This window comes from Equus przewalskii, chromosome 3 (genome assembly GCF_037783145.1).
Source record: "Equus przewalskii isolate Varuska chromosome 3, EquPr2, whole genome shotgun sequence".
In the NCBI taxonomy this organism is placed as follows: Eukaryota; Metazoa; Chordata; class Mammalia; order Perissodactyla; family Equidae; genus Equus; species Equus przewalskii.
In genome coordinates this window covers 105,916,489-105,942,889 of record NC_091833.1, presented here as the reverse complement: position 1 = coordinate 105,942,889, position 26,401 = coordinate 105,916,489, and the positions used below count along the sequence as shown (strand labels likewise).

General features: G+C 44.1%; 1 protein-coding gene across 1 annotated transcript; it reads left to right on the top strand.

The window, feature by feature from the left end:
• Positions 1–25,387, top strand: LAP3 (leucine aminopeptidase 3). Its single transcript, XM_008507990.2, has 13 exons — positions 1–241; positions 2,639–2,754; positions 4,364–4,418; positions 4,883–4,988; positions 6,116–6,275; positions 7,670–7,834; positions 10,556–10,714; positions 14,901–15,025; positions 16,227–16,315; positions 17,168–17,270; positions 22,521–22,600; positions 24,242–24,351; positions 24,834–25,387. The coding sequence occupies exons 1-13, from the start codon at positions 140–142 to the stop codon at positions 25,021–25,023; spliced, it is 1,560 nt and encodes a 519-aa protein (XP_008506212.1). The 5' UTR covers positions 1–139; the 3' UTR covers positions 25,024–25,387.
• The last annotated feature ends 1,014 nt before the right edge of the window (positions 25,388–26,401 follow it).

Sequence of the window (26,401 nt, the reverse complement as noted above, 5' to 3'; positions counted from 1 at the left end):
AGGCGCGCGCCCGCCGTCCCCGAAAGCCCCGCCCCAGGCGCGCGCCCGCCGTCCCTGAAAGCCCCGCCCCCCAGGCGCGCGCCCGCCCCCCAGGCGCCACGTGCTCCGGGAGGGCGGTGCAGGGGGCAGAGCTGACAAGATGTTCTTGCTGCCTCTTCCGGCTGCCGGGCGAGTCGCCGTCCGACGTCTCGGGGTGAAGCGTTTCTGGGGACGGGGTCTCGCCACCGCAGACATGACGAAGGTGAGAGGCCGGGGCTGGCTCCGGGGGCTGGCTTCAGGAGTCCTGCCCGCGGGCGACAAGGGCTTCGGGGCGGGTCGAGGCCGCGTGTTCCGGGCTCCTGGGCCAAGTTGCAAAAATCGGCTCAAAAGAGAAATTCCTTGTCTTTGCAGAGCTGGGCTTTGGCAGGGGCGGGCGGCGCGGGGCCGCAGATCTCCCCCGAGCATTCTCCAGCCGGCTGCCTGCCGCGGGTGCGCTTTCATCCTTCTTTTCTAAGAGTGCCAGCTAGGATCCGAACTCCGGGCGCGAGAGAATAATCGCTATAGCTAGCATTTCCTGCGCTCCCACTCTGTGCCGTGCCCTTATTTTATGATTTTGTTTAGTCCTCCTAGTAACCCAGGGAAGGACGGTGCCAGTGTTGTTCCCACCTTGGCGAGGAGGAAGCCCAAGTTCGGTGAGGTGAAATGTCCTTAAAGGTCCCGAAGTCGGCCAGTCACGGGACCCGGGCTCCACAGCTCCCTCTCTCCCCATGCCGAAGTGGAAGGCCAGGAAAACACAGGGCCCCCAGGAATAAATTGCCTGAAAGGGTGTCTAGAGAACAATAATGTCTCTTTAGGGAAAAGGGCTTTGCAGAGAGGCCTAATCTCTTTGTGAGATTACAAAGAGAATGTCTTCCAGAGGAAAAGCCTTCACCTAGTTGAGCTCCAAAATATTGTGAAGAAGGTCACTGTTGGGATGGGGAGGATGTGGAAAGCGGAGTGGCTCAGTGGAAGGAGCACAGGCTTGGGAATCACGCTTGAGGACCAGAAAGAAATGACTGTCCTTGGCAAGGAATGTTCTAGATAGGGCTTGAGCTCGGGCCTCCCGCCATATCACAGAAGGTGGAGGGACCAGACTCCTGTCCAGTGCTCTTTCCGAGATGGTGCAGCATCCTACCCAGGTAACAGCGTGTCCTTGCTGCTCAGTTCCCTGCTTGGTTCCATGGAATCCCGGGCAATGGGCAGCCGTGGGAAAGTTAGAAGCTGGAAAAGTCACCAATGCCAAGAAAGCCTATTTTCTTTGATGAAAAAGAGAGAAAGGACACCATTTGGTCTAAGTACCAGTATGATTTTGTGGAAAAGACAAAGGACTGTGAAGGAAGGCATCAGAATTCTCTCTCAGTTCTGTGGCATAGCGACTAATATGTCAGACCAGGTTTCAGTTTCCTTAACTGTCAGACAGGCAGAAGACTACACATTCTTTCCACCTCACAGAGTTGCCCTAAGGCAGAAAACGTTTTTGAAGTGATAAGTTGCTGTGCAAAGGCAGAGAGTGATTTCTTCCTTATTTAGTTGGCTGAGGGGTGAGCCACTAAGTGCTGGGCAGAGTGCTCTGCTCCTGCCCCTCTCTGTGAAGTTGCCTCCTTTTTTTCTCTTTCAGCCTGTGGGTTAGCCAGAGTTCTTAGCATCATTGGCAAGTGCAGCCATTGGCTTTACTGATGTGGCATTCAAGAGGATCTGAGATTTTCATTTGAAGGTTGTAAGAAGAGGGAAAACTTCTTTCTACTCTCCCAGATTCTGTGGCTGGGCCTGAGAATTAGCTGGACATGAGACAGATTAACAGGAGAAAAGCATGCACATTTCACTTGATACTTTTCTTTGTACATGGGAATCTTCTAAAGGAAAATAAAGACCCAAAGAAACATTTAGACCCAAAAGCTTGTATGCCTTTTTAAACAGAGGCCGATCACTTGTGAGGATGTGAGAAGACAAGGGGGCTTGGCTAGGAGCAGTAAATTGTGAGATAGTAACTTGGACGTGTCTGGAGGACACTAATAGAAGTTAGGGGTTATTTTAGTGGGTTGGTTTGTACAAGTCCATTTTGGTGTGGAGTCCCAGTCCCCGGTGATAAGGATGTTCTCTTCCTGGTATAGGGAGAACACCTTTCTCCTGGGAAATTTTATGACCTGCTTTTGGGTAGAAAGTGGGAGGTTAGAGCCCTTCTTGCACCTGCTGCTTCTCATGTGCCTTCAGCTCAAAGTAATCACTAAGCCATCGTGGCATATCTTGGGGCGGCATGTTCTGAACCTCTTTGAGGTCTAACTTGGTTACAATTGGATTTGCTTTCTTAAAACAGCATTCTGCTCTTTCTGTGAAAGTGAAGGAAGCCTCCTTTATGTTGTGAAAGCCTTTCCTTATGAGGGACCCTGAGGACTCACGACAGATAGTCATTTCAGGTTTGCTTTGGCAGGAATTTGGAACATTTAGGTGGGATGTGAATGTAGCGGACTGTCCAGCACCTGCTTCTTTTTGGGCTTTCTTCTTCTGTCTTCAAAGAGGGACATGATTTTGGTGGAATTATTTGCCCCTTCTGCAATTTGGGGACCCTTGAGTCCCTCTAGTGTCTGCTCTAATTATAGTCACTGTTTTTGCTTGTTCTCAGGGCCTTGTTTTGGGAGTCTATGCCAAAGAAAAAGAAGATGTTGTGCCACAGTTTACAAGTGCAGGAGAGAATTTTGATAAATTGGTGTGTGGAAAGCTGAGAGAAATGTTGAACATGTAAGTATTCATCTGTGGGTTCCAGTTTTTTAAATGCCCTGAAATAGAAAGAGAATATTTTTTCTGTGCTTTATTGTTAGTAGATGAAAATTCAGGGAAGTATGAAGTAAGCTGGCCAAGATCTTCTCAATGAAAGTGAAAGTATGTATCTCTGGGGTACATTTTGACACTTTGTGTTTCACTATGAGTGGGTGTACACTTCTGGGAAGTCAGGCCACTTCAGCCAGTTCATAAACTTTTTGTGAAAGCACCCGATTTCCTCAGCCCACCCTCCTGGCTCGAGTTCACTTCTCCCCACCCTCGTCCTACCCACCTGCCTTCCCACCAGCCTCTCTACCTTCTTTAACTCCCCTTCACTTTTTGGGGAAAGCATCTCCGTGGACTAGTTCAAAACAGCCTAGGAGGCATTCTCCTTTCATTCCATGCCTTGAGTTTCAAGAGCTTCTCAAATCTTAAAGTACACGTGAATTGCCGGGGGACGGAGTCAGAATGCAGATTCTACTTCAGTAAATCTGGGCGAGGCCTGAGATTTTGACCACTCTTGGATTAGCCAGGGTCTGGTGAAGGTAGAGAAACTGGTTTTTCCAAGTCCTTTTGAGCTGCAGACCACATTTGGCAGAAACAGAAGTATCAGCATAAGCCACTGCAACTACATATTATTCAGATTATAGATAACCGATTAGAATCTAATAGATACAATGTAGTAAGTATAGTAATTATGTCATCGTTGGATAACAATTTGCATCCCCTCTCAGTTACCAATCTTTCACCAGTAGACAGCCTACTCAAGTGCTTGACTAACTCATTAATCCAAAAGTTACCTTGGTGGAGTGCAGAACAAGCTGGCCTTCTCGACTGATAACTATCAGCTTCAGCGCCAGGGCATCCTGTCCTCTCGCTCTAGTTGTGCACTGCCACCTGTTTTGTTTGGAAATTGCCCAGTATCTCCTCTGTAGATAAGCCCCCACAAACACCCTCCCAGCTGAGCACACTGCAGTCAAGTCAGCCACTTTGATTAGTTGTGTCTTTTATTAGAAAGATTTAAGATTCAGGTGAGCCCTCATCTGGTGCTCCGCTCTCCTCTGCAGTCACGGGTTACCCATCCATGGCATTGCTTTCCACATTTGTTTTCAAATAAGTTTGTATTAAAACTAATCTGGAAGTTTGCTAAATAGCTTTTGAGCTAGAATTAGAAGTGCTGCATCTGAGAAATCTGGCCTGAGAGAATTCTGTTTTTTGATAAAAACGTAAATGTAGCAAATTCACAGAAGCAGCAAAGTATTACAATCATGCTAACGGTATGTATGTGTCACCTCTCAAGGGAGCAGAGCAAACTAATTTTTTTTTTAAAGATTCTATTTTTTTTCCTTTTTCTCCCCAAAGCCCTCCAGTACATAGTTGTATATTCTTCGTTGTGGGTCCTTCCAGTTGTGGCATGTGGGATGCTGCCTCAGCAAGGTTTGATGAGCAGTGCCATGTCCGTGCCCAGGATTTGAACCAACGAAACACTGGGCTGCCTGCAGCAGAGCACGCAAACTTAACCACTCGGCCACGGGGCCAGTCCCCAGAGCAAACTAATTTTCAAAACAATTATTTCCTCTTGTTTCAGATCTGGACCACCTCTAAAGGCAGGCAAAACCCGAACCTTTTATGGTCTGCATGAGGTATGAGATGATGATAAGGTTTATTCGGCAAACCCTTAGTAAGCATCTACAACGTGCCAAGTACTATGGCTGCATAGTCGTGCAGAAAACTTTGTATCAGATTGTAGGTATACTCTTATCACAGTATTAAGGCATAAGTATTATTTAAGATTGAAAAGAGGCAAGTTGCTGTCAAAAAGTCCTGCCTCTCTTGTAGTCAGTCTACAGGCTTTCTTGTTCAATGGCCGTAGTCATGGCACTGTCTTACATAGGAGAATTACTTGCAGGATTATTCTCACTCTACCTTTCAAACACACACGTTATAAAATTTTACCAACATACAGGGCTAAAAAAAACCCAACAACCAAATTTTCCCAGTGATTTTGGCCTGTTCAGGTAGTTGTGTGGGAGCTCATGTTCCATTTCCTGCTGGAAGTGAAAGCTTTAAAGACATAAGCAGCTGATTTTGTGTGTTTGCGAGACAGGACTTCCCCAGCGTGGTGCTGGTTGGCCTTGGCAAAAAAGCAGCCGGAGTTGATGACCTGGAAAACTGGCATGAAGGCAAAGAAAACATCAGAGCTGCTGTTGCAGGTTACTTTACTTTTGAAGTTTAATATTGATAATGATTCCTAAGGATCTATGCTTTAAGATTGTCTGTGTCCCCCTCTCTTTATCTTCTTACCGTCACCACCCCTCCCACGTACACACAGAAGTGTCTCGTCTTAACAACTAGTCCATTTCCCTTACGCAACGTGCTTGGCCTTATGTTAGATGTGGAAGGTTAGTTCATGGAACTTTATTTTTATATGTCTTTAGCTTCTGTTTGGAGGTTTCGCAACCCTTTGTTCACTCTTGCAGTCTTGACCTTAGAGCTCTATTTTATCAGAAAGTTCTAAGATGTGGATCTTTTCTTTTTGTAATGCAACCCCAATGTTGCCCAACTTTTAAATCACATGGAGTCGTCATATTTAGAAATCAGAGAAAATGGATGCCAAGTGTGGAGTGCTTTTCTGTCACTAGTTACCAAAGGTGTGTGCCTGTGCCGCTTTGTCACTTGGATGGTGTAAACATTGAGGTACATGCCATTGGGTCCCTTCAGAGCTGAGCAGCAGGACGAAGCCCGCGCTGCAGAGGCTGTGGTTAAAGATACTTTGAAAACATTGCTGAGGTGTTGATAATTAGCTTGTTTGACTGATGTTTGGCCCTGGATATATCATGCCTGTTTGTTAAATTTACTTTCAGTGTTCATGTTGAGTGATTATTTCTTAACTCTTATTTGGGCGTTTTTACTGACCTGATCTTAATAAAATGCTGGGCTAATAATGGACTTTGCTCAGTTCCTTAAATATCATTTCAGTGTCATCATTTCTCTGTCATTTTTAATTTGGTAAACCTTGGTGGTTGGAAGCTTCATCAGGAGATCTTAGAGTTTCAGAAGTAATCCTTATAATAGCAGGCCCTTCTGAGGGCCCACTCTGCGAGGAGCTAGCCCGGTCAGTCATGTTATCCATCAGTCTGTCCTCGCGCTACCTGTGAGGTGTGTGTACATCCTCACTTCACATAAGAGGAAATGGGGGCTCAGAATGGTCAAGTGTCAGAGCCGAGATTTGAACCCCAGTCCTGTTGTTTCCCCAGCCCACCACACCATGCCTCTGCCTTCTGCTATTTGTGTTGTCTCTGACTGACCCTGATTTTCTGGTTCCTCTGTCCTTTTGAAGCGGGATGCAGGCAGGTTCAGGACCTGGAGCTCTGTTCTGTGGAGGTGGATCCCTGTGGAGATGCCCAGGCAGCTGCGGAAGGAGCAGTGCTGGGTCTCTATGAGTATGACGACCTCAAGCAGAAAAAGAAGGTGGTCGTATCGGCGAAGCTCCATGGAAGGTGAGGGAACGAAACCAAGATCAGGGTTGCATTCCCTGGCATTCTCACAGAGGGGCCTCTTGGATATGAGCTGCCTGCTTCCCAGTCTCTGGCATGGCTTGTCTCTGACCTCCCCATCGCCTTAGCCACTTTAGGAGTATAACTGTCCCCACATTCTGCTTCCAGCTTTCATCATATGCATGTTCCCCTGTGACTCCCTACCGGTTACTGGGTTACTGCTGGTAACTGGGAAGCCAAACCAAGTTGGCTGCCTGAAGGAGGAGAGAGCAAGATGACAGACAGGTCTCAGCAGGATTTGATCCCGATAATTTCCATTTAACCAGCATCTGCTGGCACCATGCTACGGGCCAGAGAGGCACAGAGGCAGGGCTATGGTCTTTGCCCTCAGGATCTAGTAGGGACACTCATCCTTCAGCACATTTGTTGAGCACCCCCTCCATTCCAGCCCTGTTCCGGGTTCTAGGAGACGAGATCCCTGCTGTCATCAACAGTCAGTGTGAGACCTTCAGGAAGTGGTGCTGTGGGGACAGTGGGGGGTCTTGGCACAGCCTGCTGGTTGGCAGCTGTGATGTAGTGGTTAAGAATGAGGGCTCTGTGACCAGTCAGCCTGGCTTTCCATCCTGGCTCAACCACGTACTCACTGGGTGACCTCGGTTAAGTGACGGAAATCTCTCTGTGCTTCATTTTCTTCACTTGTTTAGTTGAGTTGTTATTCTCATTTCATAGGGCTGTTATGATGATCAAAAGACAGATCCTGTTAAGTGTGTGGCACAGGGTAAATCCTCTAAACACTGAGTTGTTATTTTCTCCATTGCTACACTGGCCGTGTTAACTCCTGTTGTGCAGAAGGAGAGCTAGGATCGTGAAGCACATGCCTTTCTCCTTTCTCTCCTAAAGGTGATCCTTGCCCTCTGGTGGGTTGGAGTGTAGAGCCTGACTCAGGCAAAAAGAAGGCAGAAAGGCCTTGACTTCCACATCAGGCGTGTTACGGGACGCTCGCTCTACCGTTAGCACTGGGGCTGCATCATTCCTGGAGCAGTGAAGGAGGCCGAAACGGGTCTTTCTGTGGGAACCTTTCCATTAATTTGTGTGGTGAATTTAGTGCTTCCAAGACCCATCAGTGCAACCCTTTTTACACAGATGAGGGTTCTGAAGTGAAATGCTGGCCAGGATCTCCTCCAGCTTGGCTCAGTGGGGGCCATTTTCTCTAGCTCTTCACACCCTACTGTCTGCCATCTGGGTCAGATCACAAAGAATGAATCCAGCTCCCACGTGCCCATCGTTTTTCACTTGTAGTCCTCTTTTGTTTTTATAAGGTAAGAGCCCCTTTTAGCTGTGATGTGGTCAGTGTTCTGGAGAGGTTGTGACAGTGACGCTGTGCTTTCTTCCACCAGCGGGGATCAGGAGGCCTGGCAGAAAGGATTCCTCTTTGCTTCCGGGCAGAACTTGGCACGCCACTTGATGGAGGCTCCAGCCAACGAGATGACGCCAACCAAATTTGCCAAAATTATTGAGAAGAATCTTACAAGTGCTAGTAGTAAAACAGAGGTCCACATCAGGTAATTCAGGACTGTGTCATAGACTCATAGGATGTCACAGCCGGAGGAGCCTTAGAGGTCCTAAAAAAATCCAGCTCCCTTGCTATTCAGAGGAGTAACTTGAGACCAGGGAGCTGAGACGAGACCCGCCAGCAGCCACACCTAAGCTGGGATAAGGGCTCAATTTCAAGTTCTTTCCATCATATCTTTCCTTTCTTTTTGAGAGAGTGCCGTGGCTTCAGACTACATGGGGCATGTGTGTGTGTGTGTGTGTGTTTTATAATAGCTTTATTGAAATGTAATTCACACACCATACAATTCACCCATGTAAAGCATACAATTCAGTGATTTCCAGTATATTCACAGAGTTGTGCTACCATTGCCACAATCAATTTTAGAACATTTTCTTCACCCCAGAAAGAAACCTTGTACTCATTAGCAGTCACTCCTCCTTTCCCTCCACCCCAGCCATCAGTTGATGGACATTTAGGTTGTTTCTACCTTTTGGATCCTATGAGTAATGCTGCAGTGAGCATTAGGGTACACGTTCTTGTGTTGATGTATGTTTTCATGTCTCTTAGGTGTGTACCTAGGAGTTGAATTGTTGGATCAAATGGTAACTCTTTAATTTTTGAGGAACTGCATTTTGTTCTGATAAATTCTTCTTATCTTTTCTTGACACAAGTGGAGAACACAGCACGCCTAGCTTGGCATGGTTTGAGAATCCCTGCCTCGTAGATTACGTGAGCTAGATGCCAGAGCTGGTGTTCTCAGACAGTCCTGAGGTGTCGCGGTCGGCAGCTAGGCTGTTGGACGCAAAAGCCTGCCCCTCCAGGTTCCGTTACCATCTTGGGATCGCTCAATAACCCTTTAAGGAAACCGACTCTGAGCATTTGGGGATTTATAATTAAAATAAATCAACAGATGTTTATTTAAAGAATTCTTCCAAGTTGTTTCTCAAGGATTTAAGAGAATTCATCAGTACCTAATTGTGGTTAGAGCTCACATTTTTCAGGAGAACCTCGATGGTCTAGACAGAGTGAAGAAAAATGTGTCATCTACAGAAAACACAGCACTTTGAGCTTGATAATGTTTTTGGAATGATTAGCATATATTTAACTGGTAGCAGTGTTTAGACTCTATAAAGGTGTCTTGGCAGAGATTATTCCTTGTTTGAGGAGACGCTGGAGCCACTTTGTGTTGGCAAGTTGTGGCGTGGGCTTACACATCAGTGACAGCAACTCCTGTGTGCCTGGGAGTTTGGCATACAAGGATGGATGGCGGTGGTCCTTGTCCTCAGAGAAGCGAGGACCTTGTAGGAAGGAATAGACAGGTAAATGGGGTGGGCAGAGGATGCTGCAGGAGGAGAGAGGCGAGGAGGATTGTGGAAGAGTTGAAAAGGCCTGCCAACAAAAATGGTGCCTAGGCAGAGTCTGGAAGTTTACTTATAAGTTAACAGACCAAGAAAGTGGGGCAGGGCATTTCAGATGCAGAAGCACACGTGCAGCCGCTCCTTGGGAAACTGCGAGGCCTGTGGCTGAGCAAAGGGACGGTTCGGCCAGAGACGATGTGTGTCAGGTGGGAGGAGTGTAACCCATTAAACCGAGACAGCTGCGCCAGCCCTGCTCCAGTGTAGGTGGGTACAGATCGAAGAAATACAGACACTACTTCCAGATGGGCAGGACTTTAATAAAACACCCAGTAGTGAGTTTATGATTAAAAATACCCACGTCATACAGCCTTACTTCCTTTGAAGTGATTTTTAAAATCGTTCTATCTTCCATTTTTATATTCTTTTCCTTCTGAAGTTTGGTGGCCATCTCTCCATGATGCAATCCTTGTTTAATAGTTCTAAGAAATGGATAGGCAAGTGCAGGAGGAGCATTCCTTGAATATGGTTGTTGCTCGTCTGTCTGGAGGAGTGTAGGACTTCTCTCCTGGCCTAGTTACTGTGGCCAGAAATCCATACAAAGCCCTTTTGTACCCCCAGCCTAGAATGAATAGGGATACGGCATTTGTTTTCTGTTGGCACCGAGGACTATTCCCATTAAATTACCCCATTGATCCTGTGTTTATTACATACTAATTAGCTTTCCTGCTTCAATCAGATAGCTCAAACTGCAATTGAAACTGTGAGAAATAGCATGACAACATTGAAAAGATCGAAGTCCAGCAATTCTGAAAAAGCCAAGAAATAGGATATTTTAGCCCAATCAGTGGAGTGTAGTTTTGTTGGTTGTTTGCTGGTTGTTTGGTGGTTTGTTTTCATGTTTTTTTATTTTGCTCTTTTAGAAATACCAAAAATAAAACAGTGGACCCCTTAAGTATCTCTAAGAACCCTTTATGGTCTCAGAGCCTTGCTAATTTCATCTTTAAATTAAAACTTTAGAAATATCTAAGTACGTTAGGGAAAAAAATCAAGTAATAATTATTTACTGACTGTGCACTATCGCCTGACATTACATTACGTTCCATGTGTGGATTCTCTTGGTAATTCTTTACATAATCTTCTGATGGAGGTATCATTGACCTCATTTTATAGATGAAGAAGTAGGCTCAGAATCATGTGACTGTCCCAAGAATGTCCAGAAGGCGGATGGGACGGGATAATTGAAGGCTTAACTTGTCTATATTTTAAGTGCTTGTATGTTACACTTTTTTACACACAGATGAGCTTTTTCTAAGTTATTTTGGAATAGAGATAACAAAGTGTATTTACTTGTTTCCCTTTCTGCCTTATAGACCCAAGTCTTGGATCGAGGAACAGGAAATGGGATCCTTCCTTAGTGTGGCCAAAGGATCGGATGAACCTCCAGTCTTCTTGGAAATTCACTACAGAGGCAGCCCTGATGCAAGTGAACCACCCCTGGTGTTTGTTGGGAAGGGAATTACCTTTGACAGGTACTTCTTTATTATATCTGTGCTTTGTATTTGGGTGAATGCTTTGTGTGCACTTGTATCATTTGGTGTAGACAGTCAGTGTGCTGCATCACAACGTTTTGGTCAGCAATGGTGGTCCTGTAAGATTAGTACCATTTAGCCTAGGTGTGTAGTAGGCTATACCATTTGGATTGTGTAAGAACTGAGGGGAGGAAGAAGTTTTCTTTTACCCTTCTAAGTTTTTCTGGCCGGTCTAAGGATTAAATTGACATGAGACGGATTAACAGGAGAAACACAAATAAAAGTTTAATAACATGTATACATGGGAGAAATCCAGGAAAACTGAGTAACTCGCCCTAATGGCCGAAGCCCTTACTTTAAATACCGTCGTCAGCTAAAGACAGAAGATGTTGGGGTTGGGGAGAGTCAGGGACTTCACAGGGAAGGAAGGCAATTCAGAGTAGGTGAAAAGGAAACATAGGTAGGTTTGGGAAACAAGCGTTTGGCCCCACAGAAACAAGAACAGAGGGGAGCCCAATAAACAGGCTTCTGTAGGTTCCTCCCTGTCCACCACCCAGTTCATGCTATGCCAAGGTGATAGCTCGCTTCCTGAGGCAAGTTTTTTTATCTGAATTCTTTTAGGTGGTTAAGGGGGAGGAAACAACAAAAACTTTGTGTTTTGCTTCTTAAAAATAATCAGCCTCAAATAATCCTCATGTTAAAGAGTTACATTTCAGGGTGGCAGATTTTGTTCCTCTTTAGTACACTCTGATGTGTACACGATAACGAAATCACCTAATGATGCATTTCTTACAACATGTCCGTGGTATCTCTGTCGTTATGCGACACATGGCTGTAGTTTGCTTCACAAGCATGGTGTTTGGTCAAATCTTACTTGTGACTTTAAATGTATTAAGCTGCCACTTATAAAATGCTGAACATGTGTCAGAGACTCTATTAGGCATCTTAAATATATCAGCCCTGATCTTACCGCTAGGAGCAGGGCATTGAGGAAATTCCTAGGTCAGGAAACTGTGACTGTGAGGGGTTAAGTAATTTGTTAAAGCCCCATAACTAGTAAATAGAGTCAGAGGTCAAACTCAGGTCTTTTTTGAAAATGTCTTAAACTCTTTCCGGCACACACTTTGATTCTCCTCTGTGGATATTAAACCGTTCCCATGTGGATAGTGGGGGCCCAGCTATTTGGATTATGCTGTCATTCCTCGGCTTGCTTCAGCTTACTCTTTTTAGCTGACCAGTCTAGCTCCCATTGATCTTATTAAACCGTAAGTATTCCTTAGAATTGGAAACTCTTTCTGGTTATTTGAACCAAGGAGAAGCCGAGTTGGAAACGGTGGTATAGGTCAGTATTTCCCATGGAAAGCGTGTGCTACTGAATACTAGCATCAGGGTTGCTAATTAAGTGTGAGACTTAAAAAAGGATTACTTGACAAAAAAACTAGGTTAGATAAAATTTACCCTCAAGTGTTCAGTTCAGTGAGTTTTAACAAATACAGGCACCCATATGACAGCCACCACCATCATGAAAATAGAACATTTCCTTGGCCCCCAAAAGCTCCCTTGTGCCTTTCTGCAGTCATTCCTTCCCCACCTCCTGCCTCAGACAACCGTCATCTTTCTGTTACTCTAGATTGGTTTTTACTACAGAAATTCATATGCATGGAATCTTTCATGTTTGGCTTCTTTCTTTCAGCATAATATCTTAGGAATTTATCCATGTTGTTGGTCATATCAGTAATTTGTTCTTTTTATCACTGAGTAGTATTCCATTGTATGGAAATAATCAGAACTTCTTTATCCATTCATCCGTTGATGGAAATTTGGGTTGTTTCCAGTTATGGATTATTAGTAATAAAGCCAAGATCATCTACAGACCTTTGTGTGGATATCTGTTTGTCTTTCTCTTGGGTAAATACGGAAGAAAGGAGTGACTGAGTTGTATGATGATGGCATGTTTAACTTTATAAGAAATTAGCAAACTTTTTAAGTGGGTATACCATTTTGCATTCCCACCATCAGTGTACGAGGATTCTCTTTGGTATTGTCTGTCTAATTCTAGCCATTCCCGTGAGTGTGTAGTGGCATCTCTTTGAGGTTTATTTGGCATTTCTCTGACTAATGATGTTGCACATTTTTTAATGTGCTTAGTGGCCATTGGTATATCTTCTTTAGTGAAATGTCTGTTCAAATCTTTTGCCCTTTTTTATAGGAGTGTTTGTTTTACTGAGTTACAAAGTTTTTTTTTTTAATATATTCTAGATGTAAGTCCTTCATCAAATAGATATGTTGAAAATATTTTCTCCCCACTCTGAGTCTCGCCTTTTCGTTTTTTTGAGTGGTGTCTTTCAAAGAGAAGTTTTTAATTTTGATGAAGTGTAGCTTATCAACTTAATTTTATAGTTCATGCTTTTCTTGCCCTGTTTAAGAAATTATTGCCAGTGCCAGGGTCTGTGTTTTCTTTTGTAAGTCTTATGGTTTTAGCTTTTAAGGCTATGATCTGTTTTGAATTTCGGTGTATGCTGTGAAAAGCATTGAGGCTTTTTTCTTTTCTATTTGGGTATCCATTTGTTTCAGCAAAATCTGTTGAAAACACTGTCCTTTCCCCACTGAACTGCCTTGGCACTCTTGTTAAATCAGTTGACCATATAATTGTGGGTCTTTCTCTGGACTCTGTGTCCCACCACCAGGACTTTGTGACCGGACGTTTTGATGACTACAGCTTTGTCTTGAAATTTAGTAATAGGAGCCCTCCAGCTTTGCTCTTCTTTTTCAAAATTGCTTTGGCTGTGTGCTTTACATTTGCATATCAGTTTTAGAATCTGCTTGCCGTGTTTTACACACATAAACAAAGCCTACTGGGATTTGATTGAGATAGATTTTGATTGAGATAGATTGAGATAGATTATTTTTTTTTGGTGAAAATTTGGTAGTCGTGTGGGTAATGAAATAAAGGGAGTAAAACTGATATAGGAGACCTGAATATACATGAGCCATGGCAAACATCTGAATGACAGATGGTGGGAGCCTCAACTAGGATGGATGTAGTAGAAAAGAAATAGGTGGATTCGAGAGAGGTCTAAAAGGTGAGCAAAGATAACTGCTGATCTTTGACAATGGTTACTTTAGAACGATGGTCTTCTGAATAGAGTGGAACTCCCAGAGCAGAAAGGGCCTTGCGATGGATGTGGCTAGTGGACAGAGGGACAACCTCCTGCACCAGCATGCTCCCTTCACCCCCTCCAGGGGTTATCCTTGGACTTCCTGGACCAAGAGTATCTTTCTTTTCTTATTCTGAGCCCCTGGATAGTCTTTAATTCTGGGTGTAAATGACAGCCATCTAATTACCAAGTGCTTCTGAGGTGAGTGAGAATTAGGATCTGCTTTCTAAGGAGAGCAGACCCCAGGCAGGGAGTAGATTCTCCAGAGTCACCAGGGCAAGTCAGCAGCAGAGCTCGACTAAAACTCAAAGCCGAAGCTGCTGGCTTTGTAGGCCTGTGAAGCAAGTCACTTCTAGGTTCTTACAAACCAGAAGCAGGAAAGTCAGCAGGTACTTATGGAAGCCTGCTTTGGGGTAGAAGGTGGGTTTCTTGCTGATTGAAACCCTTTTCAGCTCCTGTGGTTGAGCGCCATCTCCAAGGCTGCGGGGCAGCCCCAGCTTCCTTCCCCTTGCCATCAGCAGGATTTCCCACACCTTGGGGACGTCGGAGGAAATTGTTCTCCCTCCGTCCTTCTCTGGGTGGAGAGGGATCCTCCCAGTCTTCCATGAGCTTGTCGGCTTCCCTTAATAGTTTATGACCTTTAGATTCAGTAAGTTGATCGATTCGTAAAATTTGCTGAGAAGACAAATCTGGGTAGGGGTCAGGAGTTAATGAGCTAATACAGAGATGGAATTTGAACAGCACTGATTGTATGGTGTAGTGATGTTTCCAGTGGCACGGCTTAAATTTCATTCAAATAGAAATAAAATGAGCTAAGACACTCATCTATATTTTTATAAAGACTGCAGCATTGTCTTTTAAAATGTTGAAATTATTCAGATTCTCAATTTAGAAATTTGCGTTTTCTTTGCCAGGTAAATGGTGCTTTTATGTGGCAGTTAACCCTCAGCTTATATGTTCTTTTTTAAGAAAGTGATTTTGGCTCTCTTCTTTGGTATCAATGTTGCACAGTGTCCTTTTCCCCCCAGTGGTGGCATCTCCATCAAGCCTTCTGCAAATATGGACCTCATGAGGGCCGACATGGGAGGAGCTGCCACTATATGTTCAGCCATCGTGTCTGCTGCCAAACTCGGTCTGCCCATCAACATCGTAGGTGAGTGGGCAAGGGAGTGTGTGTTGGAGAGCTTCTGGAATCCACTCACATGGTAGAACTGAGATAACAAACATGACTTTCTCTACCCTGAAAAGATCAGGAAACGGTTTTTAAATAGCTTTTCATCAAGCAGCAGCTGTTTAGCTAAATGTTTTCTAGTCTGAACTGATCGAGTTCAATGTGTTTTGCAATTGTGGGCTGTAGCTAGAATTGATTTGTTGTACTTCCACAAAAAGTGGTTAGCAGTCAGGGGCGCATAATGTCGAGTTCGTGGTTTACTCCAGTGAAAAATGCTCAGTAGTCAGGGTCGAAGGGCATTGCCAGCTCGTTTAGTGATTACCTCATAGGGGTTGTGGCCGATTCAATGGCGTGATACTCAGAAAATGCCTGGGACTGGAAAAGTGCTCAGTACGTGCAGCTCTTTGTGTCATTCAGGATGCCAGACACAATGCTGGGGGTGTGTTTCAGAGGAATGTGCGAGTGGGGGGAGACTTAGGTTGAAGGGCTTGTCCAGTATCACACCCATTGCATGGGAAGGTAGACTTGGAATCCAGGTCTAGCTGACATGTGTCCCCCTCCGCACCTTTACAGTCATAGTCCTTTTTTGCTAAATTATTTGAAAGTAGGTTGCAGACATCATGATGTGTCATTCATAAATACTTTAGCATGTGTCTCCTAAGAACAAGGACATTCTGTGTAATGACAGTACCATTATCATTTCCAATGAGTGGTGTAGTAACCTAATTCAAACTTCCCAGTTGTCTAAAAAAGTGTTCCTTTTATATATGTGGCTACGCATACACAAATACTTATTTCTATTTATTTTTTAAATTGGGGAGCCAGTCAAGGATCACACATTGCGTGTGGTTGCTGTGTCTCTTTAGTTTTCTTTAATTAGAACCCTATTTCTGCATCTAGGCTTGTCTTGTGATGTTCCATGATTTGGGTTTATTTGGTTGTTTCTTTGTGATGGAATCAGGTTAGACCTCTTTGGTAAGAGTGTTGCATGGGTGACATGTACTCCCTGTTGCTGATGTACAGAATTTCACTTGGCTCATTGGTGATGCTCAGTTTGATCTCTTGATTAAGGTGATCTCTGTGACTGGCATGCTTCTGATGGCCCACTGGTGGCCTCTGTTCCAGGGGTGGCATATTTGGACCCAGCACATCCCATGTTTCTTCGTGTATTATTTTCCAACAGGTTTGGCCCCTCTTTGTGAAAATATGCCCAGCGGTAAGGCCAGCAAGCCTGGGGATGTCGTTAGAGCCAGGAACGGGAAGACGATACAGGTTTGTAAGCGGAAGACACAGCCCTCCCCGTTCTGGTATTTGGAGCCCCAGGAATCTCAGAGTAGCTACGTGAACACACCTTGAATGAGTGCAGAGCACAGGCTCCATGTAGGGGAGGACTTTATTGCAAGTAGCTTTTCATGCAAAGTCAAAAGTATTTCTTTATGGGGATTTTAAGAATGCCTTTCTTATTGTTCCTCCTATTTCCTGTATGCTGTACACGCAAATTACCACGAATTTGTAGCCAGCCCTGCAGAGCAGGGCAAAGCAGTAGAAGTGTGCTCTGTTTTCTGGATACACCTGTGCTGTGGTTAAATTTTTCCATTTGGGTGCTCAGGTGGAAAACACTGTCCTGAGTCATGGACTCTCACTCCTGGGGCACGTGTATGCACGCAGGCTGCCCATACTGATTGGACCTCTAGTTAAGAGAAGGGACTGTAGGATAGGTAGAGTTGCTAAAGTTGCAAGAGTTCTTGTGTCTGGAGCTCCAGGCTGTCACTTCGCTGTAACTTTCTTAAACTCTAGCCTGTTTGTTTTCAGAAATCTTGACATTTTTCCCCACTCTGTTTAAACTTGTTGGTAAAATGGATCAGACATTTTCTATTTATTTCAGCTTCCAAAGTCATTAGCATTCAGTCAGCAGCTCTAGTTCAGAGATTATTAAATTATATTTGCTCTTCAGATTAAATATATTCCTATTCTAATTGAAGTATGTTTTTGATACTCAATGACAGACATCACACTAGCTTTTTCTCACTTTTAAATTGAACGTTGTCATGAGTATCTAGTTTTGATATTCATTACTTGTATTATCTTTTATCTTACCTTTTTCTTTTTGATCCTCCTCTCCAGGTTGATAACACCGATGCCGAGGGGAGGCTCATACTGGCCGACGCACTCTGTTACGCGCACACCTTTAACCCACAGGTCATCATCAATGCCGCCACCCTAACAGGTGACACAGTATGCTTTTCCTGCTTTTGTTTGAAGAAAGTCTTATCTGTTGGCATAGAGTGCACACATTGTATTCAGGGCATTTTACTGAATTTGGCTTGCTCCATTTACATTCAAAGATCTTTCTCCAAAGGAAATGCTCTGCATTTGTAAGCTGTTTTGAATATTAGGTTTGTTGTTTTAAAACATTCCAGGCTAGGGGCCGGCCAAGGGACGGAGTGGTTAAGTTTGCACACGCACTTTGAGGCCGAGGGTTTCCCTGGCTCGAATCTTGAGCCTGGACCTGGCACCAAAGGCCATCAAGCCATGCTGAGGCCATGTCCCACATAGCACAGCCAGAAGGACCTACAAGTAGAATATACAACTATGTACTTGGGGGGCCTTTGGGGAGAAGAAGACAAGAGCAAAAAAAAAGATTGGCAACTGTTGTTAGCTCAGGTGCCAATCTTTAAAAAAAAAAATTCCAGGCTATACCTTTAAAAAAGGAAATAACAAGTAGGTCAGATCAGCCCATCCAGAGTGACATCTAAAAATGACACTAAGAGATGTTTTCTGGTACAATTACTGTGTGGTACAGATCTGAAAAGATTAGTGATAAATCCCAAAGTCAGTAGTTGTTTTTTATTAATCATAATGTATCTGACACCCACTGCATTTTCTGAACTTTTTGTACTTGATATTATAAAGAAATCAAAACATTTTGGGGAGGTAGCAAGATCCTCATTGAACAGAGGCAGCACAGTGCATGTGTGGTATGAAGCAGGAGCTTTAGGCCAACTGGGGGTGACACCCAGCTGTGCCACTTACTAGTCGGTCAGCCTTGGGCAAGTTACCTGACCCCCCTGAGCATCAATACCTGGGGACAAGTCTGTGTGCCTCACCGAGTTTTTGGAAAGCCTCTTTAATACACTGCCTGCACATGGCAGACGCCGGGTGAAGGAAGGCCAGAACACCCCCGCTCGGTAGAGTAACGAGTGAACTCCTAAAGGGGTGACAACGAGCATTGCCTTATTGCAGAAACCCAGTGTTCATAATCTTCCGTCGAATAGTTCTCTTTCTAGGGATTCATTCTGTGTCTGCCTCTTTTAAGGTTAAAATTCAGAGCATTTTCTGTCCTCTGGTTTTAGTTCTTCCCCTGGTCATGCGAGCCTTTACCTGAGCGGAAATCGGTTCATGTTTCCCTTCTGTGTGGGTCTAACAAGGGTGCACAGATTTATTTTGCTGAGTTTTTTTAAGCTAGTGTTAGAGTATTTTCATGGTCTTTGGTCTCTCTGTTCAGTTCAGCAAACACTCTGAGCTGAAGGGTGGAGGCGCTGAGGTCGGTTGTTGGGGTGCAGTGGTGAGGTGGGTGGGAGTACACCCTTTCTGTCAATGAGGAGTCAGGGTGCCCCCCCCCCCCGGCCTTTTTTGTTGCAGTCTGAAGGGGGTCTGAGAAGGTGGGGAAATTGGTGCAGGTGTTGAAGGGCGAGCTCATGGGGAGCCTTCAGGCTGCCCGGCCGTTGCCCTGGGTGAAGGCTGTCGATGGTTCACTTCAGTTCCCCGGATACCTGCTGAGTCCCTCCTCGGCTCCAGGGGCTGGGGTCAGAGGGGAGCGTGAGAAACAGTTTCCAACCCCGAGTTCATGGCAGGCTTGAGAGATAGAAGACCTGATTTTAAAACTTGTCCTGCCTCTTAATAGCATGTGACTTTAGCCAAAGCCTCAGTTGTCTCATCTGTAAGAGGGACATACCGGCACCTCACTGACGGGAGGGGTTTCTGTGAAGGTTGAAGGAGATGATGCGTGTCGATGTGCCTGGGCTGCCAGACACGGAACCAATGTTACTCTCCTACGAGGCAGGCCGGTACCAGGCTGTAGGAGCAGTGGCAGGATAGGGCATGGCCAATCAGTCATGGTACCCCTCCTCATCTTTGTAATGCATGGTTGTGACTTAGGATGGAACGAGAATGGGGACAACATCTTCCTAGGAGCTTTGATGTTTCTGCTGTACTCAGAGCAATTCTGGTAACACCGATCAGTTAGCACCTCAATTTATGGCTCCAAATGGGCCTTGTAGAAGAAAATGGGAAGTAGACCTCTGCTATTGGTAATTCTGAAATTGGTGGTGGGACTGGTTCTGTGATTATGTAGACAATAGATTATTTTATAAAGTATATGATGAAACCATCTTTGGAGCCATGAACCCTGTTGGATCACATTAAATATTTATGTCTGTCGTTTTCTGTTCTTTTAAGAAAGGGTATCATATTCTTGGTCGAGGTTAATGCTCATCTTTTCTATGAGAAATTTGAACACTGATGCAAGACTCTTATGGGCTTGATAGGAATGTTGTGAGGACAAGTGAATAGTATGGGAAAAACCACTAACTTGAAAAATAAAGTATTGATGAGTACGAGATGTATCCCCCAATCACATGGTGGACTATAAGCAGTGAATGACCGGCCCCTGCCAATAGTACCCAGTATATCGCGGGTGCCAAATGAAAGGCTGTTGACACACTTGGCACGTCTTTAACTCCTGCTAGTGGCCAGGGATACAGAGGTGAGTGGGAACAGGTGTCTGGTGGAGAGTCAGCGGATCCTCACATGCACAGATTTAAAGTTGCAGGTGACAAGCACAGAGAAGCAGAGTTCAAAGGAGTCCAGAGGAGCCCGTGGACTTGGGGATTTCGTGGGTCCAGGTGGTCAGGCATCTTGTCTGACAGTGCCACCTGGGCTGACATCTGAAGGAGGAGGCATCTCTGGGTGGAGGCAGGAAGGAAGAGCATCCCAGGGGAGAGCACACTGCACGGTTGGGGCCCGTAGGGGCAGCAGGGAACAGGATGGAGAAGAGCACAGTGAGGCTGCCAGGACGCACGATGCTGCTAGGTGCCAGGCCCTGGCTGGCCTTGCTGTGTTAGGGTATTTTGTCTGGAGCTAAATTCAGCAGGAAGCTACTCTTAGAAAACTAAGAGTTTTAAGCATGGGGACGATGAGATCATGTTTGTGTCATGAAAAGGCGTCTGGCCGACAGCATGCAGAATGCACTGGAGAAGGGCCAGGGTGATGCTGGCAGGCCAGTCAGGCTGGTGAACGGTGTGTGGCTGTTGACTCTTGTGGATCTGTAAGTGTGTGTTAGGGATGAATATTGCAGTATTTTCAGTTGGCTTCAAAATAATCTGTTGGGCATGGGGGTATAGATGAAACAAGTTTGCCCATGAGTTGAGAATTTTTGGTGCTGGCTAGTGGGTACCTGTGTGTTCATTGTATTATGCTTTTTGCTTTTGTGTATATTTGAAATTTCCACAGTGTTTTTTTTAAAGGCTCTTACCATAGCCCAGGTGATAGATGATGATGGTAGCAGTAGCAGTGGAGGGAAGTAGATAGATTTGAGAGAAAACTGGGAGGTAAAAAGTAACAAAACCTGAAGGAGGGGCCAGCCTGGTGGTGTAGTGGTTAAGTTCGTGCTCTCTGCTTCTGACGCCTGGGGTTCGCAGGTTTGGATCCCGAGTGTGGACCTAGCACTGCTCACCAAGCTATGCTGTGGTGGCATCTCACATAAAATAGAGGAAGATTGGCACAGATGTTAGTTCAGTGACAATCTTCCTCAAGCAAAAAAGAGGAAGATTGGCAACGGATGTTAGCTTAGGGCCAATCTTCTTCAGAAAACAAAAACAAAAACAAAAACAAAACCTGAAGGAACAAATGACCCAAACAGACCCAAGTTGCCTAGGTGTCATGCAGAATCACAGGTTGTTACTTATGGGTCACCACCTCAAAATCGTGATTTGTTTTTAAATTGTCAACTGTTTGTAATTTCTTACTGTTAACTAATTATTAATCTAATTCACTTGTGACTTCTTGGAAAAAATGTACAGTCACCATCCTGATGGCACAGAGTTATCTTACACTGAAGAAGTGCTGCTCCTCTCCCCAGGAAAGAGTCAGTTTAATCATATGGTGCTGTGTGTGGTCCATGAGATGAACCAAAATTAACAAAATGAAATGATGGCTCTAAGCTTTATTTCTTAAATCAGTGATGTGTGCAAATATTTATCCACAAACATGGGGGGATTATTCAGTTGTCATCCAGCCACTAATCCCAACTGCAAACATATGGAAGGATATAGAAATTTTATATATTGTTAGAAGAAAAATGTTTACAAAACAGTGTATATAGTACTATCTTCAAGTTTTAGTTTTCCTTGGGGGAGATGCTAACGAACAGTTCGTGCCAAGCCATGGGTAAGGATTAAGGAGCAACTGGGACATGACAATGGGTAGCAAGTGCCATCTTGAGAAAACTGTAGCATTTCCCTCAACTTCAGTGGTGTCTCCGATGATGTTCCACATGAGTGTTCCAGTGCTGCACTGAATGAGAGTGGGTTTTGCTGCTTCCTCTTGGTAAATACTGAGCTCCTATGTGCCAGGCAGTGTGCTGGGCCCTAAGTACATGCTTAGGAGTCAGATGTGATCCCTGCCCCAGAGCTTACAGCTGGGGCCAGGCAAATAGCAGATGAACCTGCCAGGAAATAATTCCAAAACCAGTGAAGGCAGCACCATGCTGTTGCACCTGATGGCTCACATTCAGGAATGTGTGCTCAAGAGGACCGGAAATCGGGATTTTTAAAAATATGTTAATCTTAAAAGAGAGCTCAGCCAGTGGGACACAACTTTGTCAGAGAAGGAAATGATGAAACAAATAAATGTGATAAAATAATAACACATTTCTTTTTAAAGGCATCAAAGTCTTGTAGCAGATACTTACTGAGATATGATTAAAAATATTGAAAAATTAGGAATGCTTAAAAGTCCAATAGTAAGTAAATTATGATACCTCTACCCAATGGACTTTTAAATCATGAAAACTACTTTCAAACATTTGTTTATAAAAGAGGAATAAATGTTTAAAACATAAAAGGAAGGATACATACTTGGACATATGCAGTATGATCTTAATTATGTTTTTTAAAAAAGTTTAGAAGTGTGAAAGGAAATACTAAAAATATGTGATGGTTATCACTAGGATGAGATTATTGGTGATATTTGATATTCGTTCCTTTTTTGCATTTTCCTTAATAATTGAAGGTGAATTCTAGCTTGAGAAACAGAAAGATATTAAATGTATACAATAAGGATTTCCTAAGCTTATCTATTTTTGAAAATGAGGGAGACCTCAAAAATAGGGTTAAGGCTAAAGTTTTGGTTTGAGCAGCAGAGAAATCCGTCGTGTCTGGAAAGGCTGAACACTGACCTGAGGGGTTGTGTCTTACAGGTGCCATGGACATAGCGTTGGGGTCCGGGGCCGCTGGGGTCTTCACCAATTCATCCTGGCTATGGAACAAACTATTTGAGGTAGGAATAATATAGAGAGACCTAAATTATGGAGATGATGAAATTATTCTAGCCTTAGTATATTTCTTCAACTCCTGTGTTAAAGTGATTTTTATGTTGTAGTTTTGCTTTTGAATTGAAAATTCAATAAATTTGATTCAGTGTGCTTTGGGTTTTCTATAAATGTTCTAAAATTATGGGTATGATGCCACATTCCTCCTCTCCCCCAGTAGCTTCAGAGTGATGTGAAAATGACTTACAAATACCAGGGCCACCGGGTAGAATCCCTGAGGTGGAAAAGGTTATGAGGACAGCTTTGTGAAGGAAGGAGTGGCCCGTAATGAATGTGTGTCACGAGTGAACAGGGCTTGCCCTGGTCTGTTAACGGGTAGTGATAAGGACATCTTCCCACCACTGTGCTCTGTGCCTCCTCCGTGCCCTTTGCCAGCCAGCCAACCTCTTCCAAACAGCAGTCCCCCATCACCACCTGCCATGCTTTCACTCAGCCCCATAACCTGACTCCATTTGCCTCGCTTACCCTGTCTAGAGGCAGCATGTAACTGACCTCTTGGTGACACCCCACTCTTGGCTTCTGTGATAATCTCTTCTGGTTCCTGTCTTTTCTGACCTCTGTTTCAGCCTCCTTTGCTGGCTTTTTCCTTTGTCTCCACCTTGGGTTGGTGTACGGTCCTGGGCCACATGCTCTTCTTACCCTTCACATCCCTCACCAGGAAGCTCGTCTGTTCCCATGGCTTCAGCTAGGACTTCTCTGCTGATCACTCCCGTCTCTCTCCTGAGCTCAGACCCTGTGTACCCGCTTGGCTACCAGACACATCCGTCTGGCCCCTCACCCTTTAACAAGTAATTAATGGGAGCTTACTCTGCACCAGTGGGGAACAAACAAAATGTCCCTGAGAACATTCTTGCTGTTGGTTTAAGGTCCTAAACTTCCTTTTTAGCCTAAGCTGCTTCCCCTCATGTCTGTCATCTGGTCATTTGTGAGGCCCTACCCTCAACCTCTGTGCTACTCGGCTCAGCTGTCTCCTTCCAGGCTGGGTGAGGGACCCTTCCTCTGGTCTGTCATGTACCCAGTGTCCTTTCCATCATAGCACCTACAACGTTGTTTGTTTTGACTTTCTTAAATTTAAACTTCTTTAAAAACTCAAAGTTATATGTGCATAAACCTTGTTTAAATAACAGTCAGGAGTCTACAGTCTGCTTTCCTGGAGGCAGCCACCGTCAGCCCTTGGCTGAGTTATCTGACATCTACTCTTGTCTCAGAATAACAGCTTCTCTTGCTGCTTCCTGTCTTTTCACTTTTGGCTCTTATCTTTGACCACAGTGTGTTACAATCTGTTTCTGTTTCTCCCACTCGCCTGTGGGCCCTTTGATGGCTCAAATACTAAATTTCTTTATATCCCCCACAGCTGATGGTGCTTCATACACATTCAGTAAAAGATGAATGAGTGAGTGTGTAAGTAATTGTATGAATGGATGAGGACAACTTGTCTTAGGAACTGGTCTTCCTAAGGTCAGTGGCACATTTTAGAGTAACATGTCAGAACAGCTCTTTCCTCCCTGTATTAAACATGTCAGTGCTGTGAATTTACCCAGAACCTACTTCATCCAGTCTTCCAACTATCGTACCTATTTTGTCTTTAGGCCAGCATTGAAACAGGGGACCGCGTCTGGAGGATGCCTCTCTTTGACCATTATACTAGACAGGTTGTCGATTGCCAACTTGCTGATGTTAATAACATTGGAAAGTATAGGTATGTAAAATGAGCTGTAAAAATACATTTTTATAATCATCATTGGTTGCGAAAATGGCCATTTTCAATTTTATCCCCTTTCACAAAAGATTTAACTATCCAATTTCCTTTTGATGTAGTGCTCATAAGCACTAATATTTAATGTCTTTAGTTTTCAAGGTATTTCCCAACTGGTTCTCAAAATTTTGCATGTTTTCAAATCTAAAGGTCATTTTAAGCAAATGGTAAGAGAAAGAGATGGACAGCATGGGAATTCATTACCATGGGAAAAAGGAATCTAGAATTTATCCTTTACTGCTTAAAGCTGTATTTCAAAATGAATATTCTGAGAGTGGTTTCTATGTTAACTTGATATAAGATCTCCTAAGCTTGGCTTTTGCTCTCTGGTCATAGAGCCTACTTAGCAAGAATGGGGGATCTTAGTGAAATGTTCAGTGCACATTTTCATGGGGCTAACTAATGATTTTTGTCTTTCTCTTCAGATCTGCAGGAGCATGTACAGCTGCAGCATTCCTGAAGGAATTTGTGACTCATCCTAAGTGGGCGCATTTAGACATAGCAGGAGTGATGACTAACAAAGATGAGATTCCGTATCTGCGTAAAGGCATGACCGGGAGGCCCACGAGGACCCTGATAGAGTTCTTGCTTCGGTTCAGTCAAGACAAAGCTTAGTTCAGATACTCTAAAATGCCTTCATTCTGTCTTAAGTGAGCTTTGGGGCTTCAAAATATTTTTGAATGAATGGATGAAAATCTTTTAAAGGAAACAAAGGATGAAATTTAAAAGTGAAATTTGTATGCTTTGTCTTTTCATTTTATGCAGAGACTTATTAAGATAAAACTAATGGCTTGCTTGGCAAAGATTTTAAAGGTATTCTAAAAATGATGATTAATTTTTTAAAAACTACCTAATCATTTTTCAGAGTGTATGTTTTTAATTGAGTGAAATTGTATTTCGGATTTGTGATGCTAGGAACAAACTAAAAGTGACTATGCTGTTGTCAGAAACAATAAATCCAGCTTTTTGTGCTCTCTGATGTGGCTCTGGTATTTACTTATGTTACTGTAAACCCAGTGACTACTATACCATAACTTGTCTCCTTTGGCTGTGTTATGTGAACTAAGTAATTAACTGGGGCACAGTGATATAGGTATTTTCCACTGTTAATCATCACTTTGGGGCAGTCAATGAGGAGCTTATCCATTTGTGAGATAGGAACTATTATCCTCATTTTACAGATGAGGAAAATGAGGCACAAGAGAGGGTCAGTGACATGCCAATGTATCACCAAGCTAGTAAGTAGGAGAGCAGAGGTTTAAACCCAGGTGGTCTTGATGAGGATTATTTTAGGCTGGTTACTTTTAAAACTGCAGAGGAGAAGGAGGCTCTGAGGAGTGGAATTGGCTTGCCCTTTGATGAGAGACATTTGCATTTGTGAAGGAAGTCTCCATCTGTGGGGGGTGTCTCCCTCTTTGCACCAGGAGGAAGAGGGGATGCCCTTATCTCTAGAAACTCTTAATGGGGAAGGCAAGGACTTAAGTTGTTTCCTGTCTGGTAACCTCATGTAACTGACCCCCTCACCACCAACATCCTCCTTTGTTTTTAGCTGAAGATAATATTTAAGATGGTGGCTTCTGCCATTTACTTAATCTGGTCTGATGCTTATCTAAAGTTATAGGACCACCCAATAACCAGACCCCACCTGCCCTGATACCATTTTAACAACTTTTTTTACATATTCTTTCCTTTGTCTTGTAAAGAGATAACTCACATACCTATGCCTTAAATTTAGCCCTACTCTCCACACACGTTTGCAGCAGCAGCTCCTCCTGCCTGTGGGTCCTTTCCCCTGCAGCAGCTCTGACTGCCCATGGGTCCTGTCCCCATGCTATTCCACACCATTCTCTAAGTAAAAGGGCACTACTGCCAGACCTTGAGAGTCCAAGAAATCTTTCTTTTGACTCTTCGGCTTGCTGACCCCGCATCAGTCTGACTCCAGAGCTGGTATTCTTCATTGTTACACTGTAATGCTTTCAGTTCTGTCACTTGA

Bases quoted from the DNA above. Each gene is read 5' to 3' on its own strand.
- LAP3 (XM_008507990.2), top strand. From the start codon at position 140: ATGTTCTTGCTGCCTCTTCCGGCTGCCGGGCGAGTCGCCGTCCGACGT. The intron at 4,419-4,882 runs GTATGAGATGAT...TTTGCGAGACAG, and splicing joins CCTTTTATGGTCTGCATGAG to GACTTCCCCAGCGTGGTGCT. The intron at 17,271-22,520 runs GTGACACAGTAT...TGTGTCTTACAG, and splicing joins CAATGCCGCCACCCTAACAG to GTGCCATGGACATAGCGTTG.